This window comes from Mustelus asterias, chromosome 18 (assembly GCF_964213995.1).
Source record: "Mustelus asterias chromosome 18, sMusAst1.hap1.1, whole genome shotgun sequence".
NCBI lineage: Eukaryota > Metazoa > Chordata > Chondrichthyes > Carcharhiniformes > Triakidae > Mustelus > Mustelus asterias.
The window spans coordinates 49,906,663-49,919,234 of NC_135818.1; the positions used below are offsets into that span (position 1 = coordinate 49,906,663).

Here is a 12,572-nt window from a genome sequence, read left to right on the forward strand (position 1 = left end):
TTGCCTTCAGCTGTACCCTGTTGTTATGTCACCTAATATTGAGGGAAATGATCGAAGATGGAAGAGTTGGTATAAGCAAAGAAATGGCTAACAGATGTTGAAATGACCCTTTTTTAATAAAATGTTAAGCTCTCTTGGACGAAGATCAATCCTGCTGAAGCGCAAATAAATTTATTTGTCCTTTTCCTCAATTATATGCTACATGTTCACAATCCAAAGTTACTAATATAATCTGTTAAACATAAAATTCTTTGACTTTGAAATTGTCTCCTTTTTTTCAGGTTTCAATTGGTTATTTACCAAACAGAAAAGTTATAGGAGTGAGCAAGTTAGCCAGGTAACTAGGTCCAAGTGCCTGTGACAAAGACAGATACAACAGATGGGAGTTGATAGACGCTGGTAGTTTCAGTTGAGTGCTCACTGTTCAAAACTAGACTGGAGATGGCACTCGACGAAACAAAAGGCTGCATTTCTCATACTGCTGTTATCTGTGTCAATACCCTAAGTCTTTGGTTAGACAGAAGCTAGAAAACTAACACTAAAGCTGCTGCAATATGGTGCATGTGTGTGTGTCAATTTTTCTTGGTAACAAAATAAAATTTGCTTTTGTTTTTAGTCATTCCACATGCTGAATATAATGACATAATGGTGTACTCGTAATGTACCCATATGAACATGTGTCATCACCCTAGATACACAAAACCATTATTACTGGAAACCTTTTGTAATGAATGTTTTGCCAAAGACTTGAGATATACAGCACTGGCTGCTGCTAGCTTTAGAAAATCGGTACTCTTGTGTAGTTTAGTTCATTGGCTTGTAGTTGAATGAGCAGTTTTCCCTGAAGCCGTGTTACTCACAGCTTGCTATTTATTCCAAAAGGCTGCTTATGATTGCATGGTCATCCCATTGCACACATTTGGCCTCATACTGATTTGGGACCCATCAGAAAACGTCAGCATCTCTCTTGCCTATAGATACTTCAATTTTGACCTGGCTGAGAATGTTCTCGGTCCCTTCTGTGTGTGGTCAGGTGTAGTCAATGTTTTCTTTCCATTCTGTAGGTACATATAGGTTATCTACCTGAAAAACGACTCCTTGGTCTCAGCAAGCTAGCCAGGTAAGTTCTGATTGGCTATGGCTGAGGGTCGATTAGGGCATAGTTTCCCCTAGTCGATTTATTATTTTGCTTTTCTTCTCATTTTTCACCTTAAATTGTTATATTTGAATTTTACTGAAAACATTGGAGGAAAATACATGTTAAAAATGTCTAACAAAATTGTGAATTTTTACATAATGATTAAATAACATTTCTTATTAATCACAAGTTTAAAAACATATTTAGGATTAGGCAGATAACTTTAGATTTAAGCTGCATTTAGGTACATCTTCCATCTTTCTTTAGATCATAGAATCCCTACAGTGCAGAAGGAGGCCATTCGGACCATCAAGTCTGAACTGACCACTACACCACCCAGGCCCTATTCCCATAACCCTACATATTTACCCTGCTGATCCCCCTGACACTAGGGTTAATTTAGCATGGCCAATCAATCTAACCCGGACTGTGGGAGGAAACCAGAGCACCCGGAGGAAACCCACGCAGACCCGGGGAGAATGTGCAAACTCCACACACACTGACCTGAGGCCGGAATTGAACCCAGGTCCCTGGCGCTGTGAGGCAACTGTGCTAACCACTGTGCCACCATGCTGCCCCTTTGATCAGTTTTATTCTGAAAAAGTAATTTATGGTCAGATTCTTCTCTGGTATATTTAGCTTTCCAAAGGGAGTTACAAAAATTTAAAACAAACTGAGGCTCTGCTTTCTTTAAGTAATCACAATATAATTATTGGTGTATTGCTAGATTCATTATTTAAATTAGTTCACCTGCAAGGTACATTACATCTGCACTTATTGATCAGATTTGTGACTTGCTAGTTTTGTGACATTTTTAATAAATGTTATTTTGGTGAAACCTGCTGAGCAGGTAATTACACCGCCTTTACAATTCATTTCCTGGGTATTGAACAAAATGACTAAGAAGTTTAAATTGCAACATCTATTATTATGTTGGACTCACTTTTCATGGCTTTTCTGTGACCCTGCAGGCCAGTACATCTTTCAACAATATATGTCCTGTTTACTAAGTGCTACCTTTGTTGTGACTAGATTTCTAATGTGTGGAGCAAACATCTACGCTGCTACTGATCAGGGAGGGCAGGAGGTATTACACGGCAGGCAGCTTTAAACTTAAAACATTCATCATGTTGCAACTCAGTTGGACCCTGTGCATGCCTCCTTGTATATGTCTGTACATTTTACAGTAGATTCCAAACATGTCTCTGGAATGACCTATGTTAAGTCAACATAAGCTGCTTATTGAAATGTGATTACATCTGACAAGTGTGACAAATAATGTACACCAGCAGCTCTAACTAATCAAATATAATTTGACGACTTCACAATATAACTGTGTTCTTCACTGGCTTGGAAAACGTCCTCTGATTCCATAAATTTGAAAAATGTTATTAATCTAATTATTTAATATGTAAAATGTCCAGTTTGTTGTATTAATATTTTAGATTTTAAAGAAACATGTAGTTCCTTAATTTAATGTTCAAATTTAAGACTGAATTTTTTTATGATCAATATATATTTATAGGATATTAATTAGATTAGTTTATGCTGAAAATACTCTACCACAATTTGGCCTGCAGAAAAATTATTTTAAAAAGCATATGCTTTGTAAAAAATGGAACTATCTTCACACTTTACTTTCTCATTCTCTTGCTGTTGAGCACCCATGGACCACTGACCTTTTTGTATTACCTTCGGGATAGAGACATGAAGAGCAAATTCACCTAGCCAACCAAATAAGAAAATGAGAATGCTCTGATTCCATTCACTGCCCAAGGTTTATCCATCACTGGAACATTCCGTCTTACACAATGGAAGCGTATTATAGGGTAATATGAACCTACAAATTAAGAGCAGGATAAGTCCATGTGGTCCCTCGAACCTACTCCACCATTCAATAAGATCATTGCTGATCTGATTATAATCTCAACCCCACATTCCTGCCTATCCCTGATAACCTTTCACCCTGTTTATCAAGAATCTATCTACCTCTGCCTTAAACATGTTTAAAGACTCTGCTTCCACCGCCTTTTAAGGAAGGGAGTTTCAAAGACTCTCTACCCTCTCAGAGAAACAAATTCTCCTGATCTCTGTTTTAAATGGACAATCCCTTATTTTTAAATAGTGACCCCCAGTTCTAGATACTCCCACACGGAGAAACGTCGATCCCACATCCACCCTGTCACAATCCATCAAGATTTTGTATGTTTCAATCAAATTGCTCTTAAACTGCAGTGGATACAAGCTTTACCCGTTTAGCCTTTCCTCGTAAGACAACCCACCCATTCCAGGTATTAGTCTGTTAAACCTTCTCAGAACTGCTTCCAGTGCATTTACCTCTTAAACAAGGTGAACAGTACAGCGCACACTGTATAAGAGTCCTTAAACGTTTTTAAAAATTTCTTAAATACTTATCCACCTGGCATTTTAAGCCATTTAACTACTGAAATATTTCTTCAGATTTCAAAGCATGCCTATTTAACATGGATTGCAATATCAGTTTATTTCAAACGACTAACATTATAGAGAAATAACCTGAACCTAAATACAACTGCAGCATTGGAATAAATTCTGATGCATAGCTTTTAGGAATAATTTAGTAAAAAAGTTTTGCTTGTCACAGATGTTGAAGTTTCTCATACTCAATTAAATATTTAAGTACTTGATTTTTTTTTCAGGATTGTTGAAATTTACAGTAGGAGGCTCCAAGGTAAGTATCAAATAAGATTTTTAAATGTTTTATTTGCATTCTTAATTCATTCTGGTCCCATTTTAAGTGTGACCTTTTGTCTAATGCCGGGTATGCAGTAACTCTGATATCCCACCAGAATTAGTGGAACTACCATTCAAAGTAGATACAAGTGGCAGAAATGAGCCAAATCCTTTAACCATTTGGTTTATTGAGTTGCTGTTTTGATAAGTATTGTTACTGCCCTATATTGGGCTTAAAAGGAACCAATCTGGTCTCCATACTCAGAAGCATGACATTCTGCTATGAATAAAATCAGACTAAGCTATTCTACAGGGTACAACCAGGTGGAAACCAACTGAGTTCAGGGCAGGTTGTAAGCTGGGTGTTTTTTCAAAGGAGATTATCAAAGCCTCATTTTAGATTGTCAGTTTCAGAATCAGACTTGCCAGACTTCACAATAGTTCTTTGGTTCTGTACATGGTGGATATGGGAGAGTGGGTATAGAGGATGCATGGGGGGCCGTGGAGAGGACATAGGAGATATTAGCTAGCATGGGGTTGGGTGTAAAGGAGTGAGGGCTTGAGGGCCTGGCGGTCATGATTACAACTAGCCGATGTCCCAGTAAATGGAGTAAGAGTTTTAACAACACCAGGTTAAAGTCCAACAGGTTTATTTGGTAGCAAATACCATTAGCTTTCGGAGCGTTGCTCCTTCGTCAGATGGAATGGAAATCTGCTCTCAAACAGGGCACAGAGACACAAAATCAAGTTACAGAATACTGATTTAGAATGCGAATCCCTACAACCAACCAGATCTGGTTGAGAGCAGATTTCCACTCCATCTGACAAAGGAGCAGTGCTCCGAAAGCTAATGGTATTTGCTACCAAATAAACCTGTTGGACTTTAACCTGGTGTTGTTAAAACTCTTACTGTGTTCACCCCAGTTCAACGCCGGCATCTCCACATCATGACTACCAGTAAATGGAGGCAGGCCTTCCTACTTGCCAGCCTCGTCATCCATCCACCTACATTGTTACCTCAAGCCTATCTCTAGAGGCAGTGGGGCCCAATTCCATCCTGGGGAAGGGTGGATGCCTCCTTAATGGAGATGGTTTGCAGGGTCAGGAACTTTCCCGATTCCTGTTACCCATCTCCTTAATGGAAATCCGGCCCCAAGAATGATAGGAAATGTAGGAGACTCGCACAAAAGAGAGGGGGAAGCATACAAGAGAGAAGGATTTCCAGAGAGAAAGAACCTGAGGATGAGCAGAGATATAAATCTGAGCGAAGCAGTGAGAACTTAGAGAAAGTATAGAAAATGAAGAGAGAGATTATCTTGGTGATCTCGCAGCTTAGGTTCATACTACTAAGTGTCATAGATTTATTATCACCAGAGCAGCGCCAACAGCATGAGTTCCATTCCCCTACCGGTTGAGGTTATTTATGAAGGTCACGCCTTCTCAACCTTGCCCTTCTCCTGAGGTGTGGTGATCCTCGGGTTAAATCACCACCAGTCAGCTCTCCCCCCTCAAAGGGGTGAGCAGCCTATGGTCATTTGGGACTATGATGAATTTATTGTCACCAGAGAATCATAAATAAGCACCCTGGAGCAAATATTATTCAGCACCATTAACAACTTTTTTAAAAAGCATGATATTAATAGAACCTTGTAAAAAAAAGTTACTTTGATTTAGACGCTAATGAATTGTCAAGATGGTTACATGAACATCTGGAATTTACAAAGATAAGAATGATGAGGCTTTGATATACTTGTATATGTGACATGTATGTTAAAACCCCGAATAAATGAGGCAAATGCAAATTAGGAATTTTTATTGATGTAATGTTGAAAACACAATTAAATGGTGTTGTAATTTCCTATCTTCACTCGGTTATTAACTCTGATCCCCGTTCGTCAACAGTACAAGAGCGTCTCACCAAACAAATTGCAAAAGCAATCACAGAAGCCTTACAACCTGCAGGGGTGGGAGTTGTGATTGAAGCCACGTGAGTTTTAAAATCAAATTTACTTTGCAAAACTTAAACCAATTTTTTTGTTCTTTTCTAATTTTTAGATGGGTGCAATTTTAAAAATCTAACACCTTTTAACTTGTAAAGAGTATGAATAGTTTATAAGGTTTGCCAATTTATTTTACTGTTAATGTAACAAATTCAGGGATCCTTGAAATTTTCAGAGGATCTAAAGTTGGAAGCAGTGCTGGGAATAATAACAACAGCCTACATTTATATTGCACCTTTGACATAAAACATCCCAAGGCTGCACAGGAGCATTATAGTAGCCGGACTATGATGTGTGGCGCCAAGATTAGGTTGCCAAAAGTTTGGTCAAAGAGTTTGATTTTGAGGAGTATCTTAAAGGAGGAAAGTGAAGCCGAGGGATGTAAGGAGGGTTTTCCAGAGTTTGGAATATAAATGACGAAGACTCAGCCACCACTAATGGAACATTCAATACTGGGGATGCACAAGAGGCCTAAATGAGAGGAGTGCTGATTTCACAAGAGGGTTGTGGTCTGGAGGATATTACACAGAGAAAGAGGAGGACAGGCTAAGGAACATAGGATGCAGGAGTAGGCCATTTGGCCCCTTGAGCATGGCTCTACCATTTGACTAGGACATGGGCAGAATTTTCCGGCTGTTCATGCCGGCAAGATTTTCTGGTCCCCGCTGCAATGAGTGGAGATTTGGCTGAGTGCCTAATTCTCTGTCCTTGCACAGCTACAGTGGGGCGTGAACAGCTGGGAAATCCCAGCCCATGCCTGATTTGCTGCCACAACTGCCTTATCCCTATATCCCTCTGTCTTTAATATCTAGAAATCTATTGATCTTTCTCTTGAACATACTCGATGACTAAACCTCTGGGGTAGAGAATTCCAAAGCTTCACAACCCTCTCAGTGAAGAAATTCCCCTTATCTCAGTCCTAAATGGCCTGCCTTTTATTCCGAGACTGTGTCCCCAGTTCTAGATACCCCCAGCCTTCCTGCCTCTACCCTATCAAGAGAAAACTCTTGTGAATACATACCTAGTCTCCTCAATCTCTCCTCATTGGACAATCGCACCATCCCAGCAATCAGTATGGTCAACTTTTGGTGCACTTCCTCTATGGCAAATATATCCTCCCTTAGGTAAGGGGACTAAACTGTACACCGTTCTCCAGGTGCAGTCTCACACCAAGGCCCATGCAATTGCATCAAGACTCCTGGATTCAAATCCTCTTACAATAAAGGTATTTGCCTTCCTAATTACTGCACCTGCATGTTCACTTTCAATGACTCATGAACAAGGACACCCAAGTTTCTTTGGACATAAACACTTCTTTCATCATTTAAGAAATACTCTGCAATCCTGCTTTACCTACCAAAGTGGATAACTTAACATTTTTCTACGTTGTACTGCCATGCTTTCGACCACTCACTAAGCCTACCGAAATCCCCTCAAAGCTTCTTTCTAATCTCCTCAATCATATTACCACCTAGTTTTGTCATCGGCAAGCTTGAAAATATTACATGTGGTCCCCACATCTGAATCATTCATGTAGACTGTAATAGCTGGGGCCCGAGCATTGATCCTTGTGGCTCTCCTAGTCACCACTTGCTAACCTGAGACTAACTCCTCTATTCCTACTCTGTTCTCTGTCTGTTAACCAGTTCTCAATCTATGCTACCATATTCCTCAATCCCATGTGCTCTAATCTGCTTTACTAACCTCCTGTGTGGGACCTTGTCAAAAGCCTTCTGGAAATCCAAATAGAGCACATCCACTGGTTCCCCCTTATCTATTCTGCCATCCTCAAAAATCTCCAACACATTTTTAAAACATGATATCTTCTGAAATAAATCTGCCCAGTCTTGACATTTTCTAATCACATCCTTTATAATAGATTCTCGCCATTTCCCTAGTATTGATGACTGTCAAAACAAGGAAGAAAATTTAAAATCAAGATGTTGCTTGACTGGGAGCCAGTGTAGTTCAGCGAGCACTGGGAATCGAGGTTCTGGTGATTTAAGACATTGTACAAAGGGTAGAATGTGAGACCAGCCAGGACTGTGTTGCAATTGCGGATCTGGAGGTTACGAAGGCATGAATGAATGCCAAATCAGATTGAAATTAATCCCCGGTGTAATTTTATAACCACGTGAATGTGGTGTGGGTGCATCTTATTACCAAAAAGTGACTGCAGGGTAAACCACATACAACAATGCCCTTGCTTAATTTTCCTGATCAGGCATCGATGGGCCTTCTCTTTGTACTGGCTCCCATTATCTTGCAGGATCAGTAGGGAATTCCAGGATATTTCTCCAACAGCAAAGAAGGAATGGTTAGCGACTTGGAGGAGGATTTGGCATTAATGGTGCTTCCGCAACATTGCTGCCCTAGTAATTCTGTGTGGTAGAGGTTACGGGACAGGGAGGAAGAAGTTGGCAAATTACTTTGAATTCTTACAATAATTTACAACTCTGGATTTGCTCTGTGCTGCATATCTTTGTTTATGTTTCCTGTCCTGACCTGTCACATTATGACAATCAAGTTCCCCCTCACTATTCTGTGCCACCACCCCCTCATATAGCCCTGATTTTTTTTTAAACCTTCCCCCCCCCCCCCCGCCCGTCCTAGTTAGGGCTCTTGTATAAGTCCTTGCTGTAATATAATGTTCATGTGATCTGTCCCTGCCTGTAGTTTTATGTTGACACACACTGATCACTAACCTGCACATATACTTTTTAAGTTTGACTTCCCAATTTTCCCAGCAACCGAAACCTCACTTCCACTCTTTAGCTTAAAACCGTCTCTACTTCCCTAGTTTGTATGGTCCGCAAGAACACTAGTCCCAGCATGGTTCAGATGTAGGCTGTGCCAACAGTCACGATGCTACCTTCTCGCCAGCTTCCTGAGCTTGAAGCACTCTCCCCTCCCTAACCCCTCAAACCTTTTTGCCGGAATTGTGAAAATGCACCCTGAGAGTCTCTCCATCCCGGGGCCTGCCTTCTATCTCACCTTGACCAAAGACCCGGCTCCATTCATTGGCAGCCAACTCTAGGACCACCACCTTGAGTGTCAAGATGGCCAAGTTTGGTACATTCCCTTTGGTCCTGTTCCTCTCACTGGCATTGTGCACCCCCTTCTCCTGCAACTAAAGAGGGAAATTGTATTGATGATTCTGTGCTACACTCAGGCCTTCAGGTATGTGGCCATTTATGTTTTTTATGCTAGACAACCAGCAAGTTTTGCAGTTAGGCTCCCCATAAACCCCTGTTGCCATGCACAGTGGCTTGTTTGCATCATGCTGCTTTACACACATGGACAACACAGAAGACAATCCCAGAATTGACTCGCGTCACACCTTTCCAAATGTGTCCATCTCCAGAATGGTAACACTCGCCCTTTGCGGATCTCAAAAGGTCATTGAGCCTTTTCCGACACTGCAGTCAGATTTACTGGATGACCCCAAGGCTACAGACCTGTGCTGTGACCTCCATCCAGGATGCTTTTGTCTGGCTGGGGGGTCTCCTCTTCCCATCAGAGGACAGGCGGACCTCCCGCCTAATCACTTAACAAACGGGGAAAACTCACAGGGAGTCGTTGTCAAACCTTGGAGCCATCCTTGGTCCTGTCCTCCCCAGCTCCTGGCTCCATTCTCTTGGTCACCATTGAGGAGACAGAGTTAAAGGCTTAATTTTCAATATCTCCCTATGTATTTGCTCTTCATCAGGGGAAATGGGTCAGTTGCATTCCAATGTTATTTCTCCCCTGGAAAAAGTTCTGAATGCTTCTAAACTAGCAGAATAGTTCTTCACATTTTTTTCACAATTTACCTACTGCAATAGCTTGTAGGAATTCAAATCCTTCAAGACAAAATTCATAAGCATTAAAAGAATGCCTTCTGGTGCAGTGGTCACAGTCCTGTGCCAGCGGTAGCTACAAATGGAGCAATGATCGATTCCAGTTCATTGCCTGCCCCATCTGTTCTCAGAGATCACAGCTTCCATTGTCGATTGGCCCACCATTTTGTGCTGCTATTGACTTGCTTCCCATCAAGCAGCCATTAATTGGCTGCTTTCTGTATTATCCAGCATATCTCAAATATGGAGTCAGCAATCCAACACTTCCAGATGAGACTGTCCCCCACCACCATAGTATGTCAAACTCAACCACATGTCTCCCTATCATTAGTCGAGGCCTCTAGATTAGTAATCCAGTAACAATCATTGTCGCTATACCACTGATGTCAAGGGGGACTTGGCAATGTTGAAGACCAAAAATAAATGCTGGAACTCCTTGGTTAATTTCCCATATCATTGAATGTGCAGAGTGTGGTAATCAATTCCTGGTAGGGTTAGATGGTGGGAAGAATATTTGAATTGAACCATGGGGAAGAGAAGGAAGAAGCAGATGAACGGTGGAAACGTGGAGAAGAAAAGGAAGAAGATGGAGAGCAAGAGATGGAGAAAAGAATTGGACATGGAGGGAAATTGGAAGAGAGCAGTGAGGAGGGGAGGAGAAATTGGGAAGAGGGAGAGAATCCAAGGAGGTTGATGTAACCGGGTAACTTAGAAGGAGGGAGAGCAAGGAGAGAAAAAGACATTGGAGGGAGAGTGAGGAGAGGAAAAGATGGTGGGAGGGAGAGCGAGGAGAGAAGAAGACATTGGGAATGAAGAGAAGTGTAGAACAATGGCAGGACAGGTTTTTGGGTGGGATGGTTGTGCTTAGTGTTAGAATGGAGATTTGGAGGTTAGGGAAGCTCTGATTTGGTTTTGGTGGGCTATGCTCAGTGAGATGTTGGGAGTTAAATATAAACTGAAGTTTTATTGAAAATAGAGATTTGTAATTGTTAGTGTAAAATGAAATTGTTCCAAACCCAGTAAGCAGCCAGACCATTCTGGAAAATAGAGGTTGAGAATAATGTCAATAAATGTGTTTCTATTTTGCAGACACATGTGTATGGTGATGAGGGGAGTACAGAAGATGAACAGTAAAACTGTAACCAGCACTATGTTAGGTGTATTCCGGGAAGACCCAAAGACCCGCGAAGAGTTTCTGACGCTCATTAGGAACTGAAAATGGTGCCCTGGATGGAACAGGCTGCCTTTAGATGTTCAGTACATGTTTTAATTGTTTTTACTCGTTTGTATTCTGTCGTTTGTGTAGATTCAGATTGAAAGAAAAAATCACATTGTTAATAGTCATGTACAGTACTTTGATCAAAACCAATATACTTGTAACAAATAGTCTTTGTTCTTAATGTGCTTAATATGTGGCTGTATTGAATTTCTCAACTATACCACATTGTAGTTTCATAGCTTTTATGCCTTGTAACCAACAGGTTAGCATTTGATGCACTTCAGCAAATGGGGGTTTACTCTGAATATTTATATAAACCTACAGACTTCTGGCGATTAATTAACAACTAAAATACTTTGGTAGAAGCAAGTTACTGCGGATGCTGGAATCTGAAACAAAAACAGAAAAATGCTGCAAAATTTCAGAAGCATCTGTGGAGAGACCTGCTGAGATTTTCCAGCATTTCCTGCTTTTTGTGTCTGAAAACTAAAATACTTTCTCCTTCACATCTATCGGTTGAATGAGGAAAAGTTGCAAGTGATTCTCGATTTTCACCTAAATGCTTCATCCATCTTGCGTTGTTCATATGGTTTCCTCCTAGCACACCTACATGGTTAAATTTAATTTATATTTCTTATCATTGAACAGTGCTTCTGATGACTTGGAGTGTGGAAGTCTGATGGCTGTGGAATTTGCAGTGCTGACTGAAGCTGATGGCACAAGTCTCCCCCAGGTGATAGTGCAGCTTGTGTCTTGAGCTGGCGAATCATTCCATAGTCTCCCAAACTTCCTTAAAATAAAAACACAATTACTTACCTGCTCTTGGTCTTAAATCTATTGCTTTTAATCTTGTCAGTGTTCCCTGTTTTAAATCCCTCAACTACTGGAGACCATCTGTCCTTCCTCTTCATAATTTTAGACATCTCTATCAAATCCCCTGATCCTTTCTTCTCTGTTCTGATGGGAGCAGGTCCAAATGTTCAAGTCTTTCCCGATTATTTTGTATTTCCTCGTACCTAGCGGCATTTTCCACGCAGAGCTCCCTCTCGTGCCTCATCATCTTCCCTGAAGTGTGCATTTCAGAATTGCACCCAGGACTGTAATTCTGCTTTTGCAAAGGTTTAACTAGATTCGCCTATGGATAGGATTATCTGGACATTGACGCCAGCGGAATTGTCTGGTCCCGCTGCAGTGAATGGAGATTTGGTTGGGCGCCAAATTCTCCAGCTTCGCTGCAGTGGGAACGTGTTGTGAACGGCTGGTAAGATCGCACCCAATATCTTTCACTATAAAACCCAATATTCTATTACCTTATCCAATGAACTTATCCACATAAGATGCTACTAATGAACCAAAATCCCTCTGCTGTTTCGCATCATCTGGCTTTTTCCCAATTCAAAGTATCATTATTACTTTTATTTCTTTAATCCAAAATGTACCACCTCCTATTTACTGACGTTGAATTCCAATTGCCGTTTCTTTACCCATTGCACCATCATATCAATGTTCCCTTGCAGCTTTCTACGTTCCTCACAATTATTTACTAGGCCTTATGTTTTAGTACCACCCACAAATTTCTCTTGCTCTTTTTTTTTTCTCGAGCCTTGCTACTCTGTAGTATTTGGACACGTTTGCCGGGAATTTTACCAGATACCGCCCGAGGC

General features: G+C 40.9%; 1 protein-coding gene across 1 annotated transcript in view; it reads left to right on the top strand.

The window, feature by feature from the left end:
* The window catches only part of gch1 (GTP cyclohydrolase 1), a 45,554-nt gene extending 33,830 nt beyond the window's left edge, over positions 1 to 11,724 (top strand). The window contains exons 3-6 of the mRNA XM_078233894.1: positions 1,065 to 1,120; positions 3,817 to 3,848; positions 5,753 to 5,837; positions 10,779 to 11,724. Coding sequence (XP_078090020.1) covers positions 1,065 to 1,120; positions 3,817 to 3,848; positions 5,753 to 5,837; positions 10,779 to 10,905 — 300 coding nt within the window. The 3' untranslated portion in view covers positions 10,906 to 11,724. The remainder of the gene's footprint in view (positions 1 to 1,064; positions 1,121 to 3,816; positions 3,849 to 5,752; positions 5,838 to 10,778) is intronic.
* Positions 11,725 to 12,572: the final 848 nt, after the last annotated feature.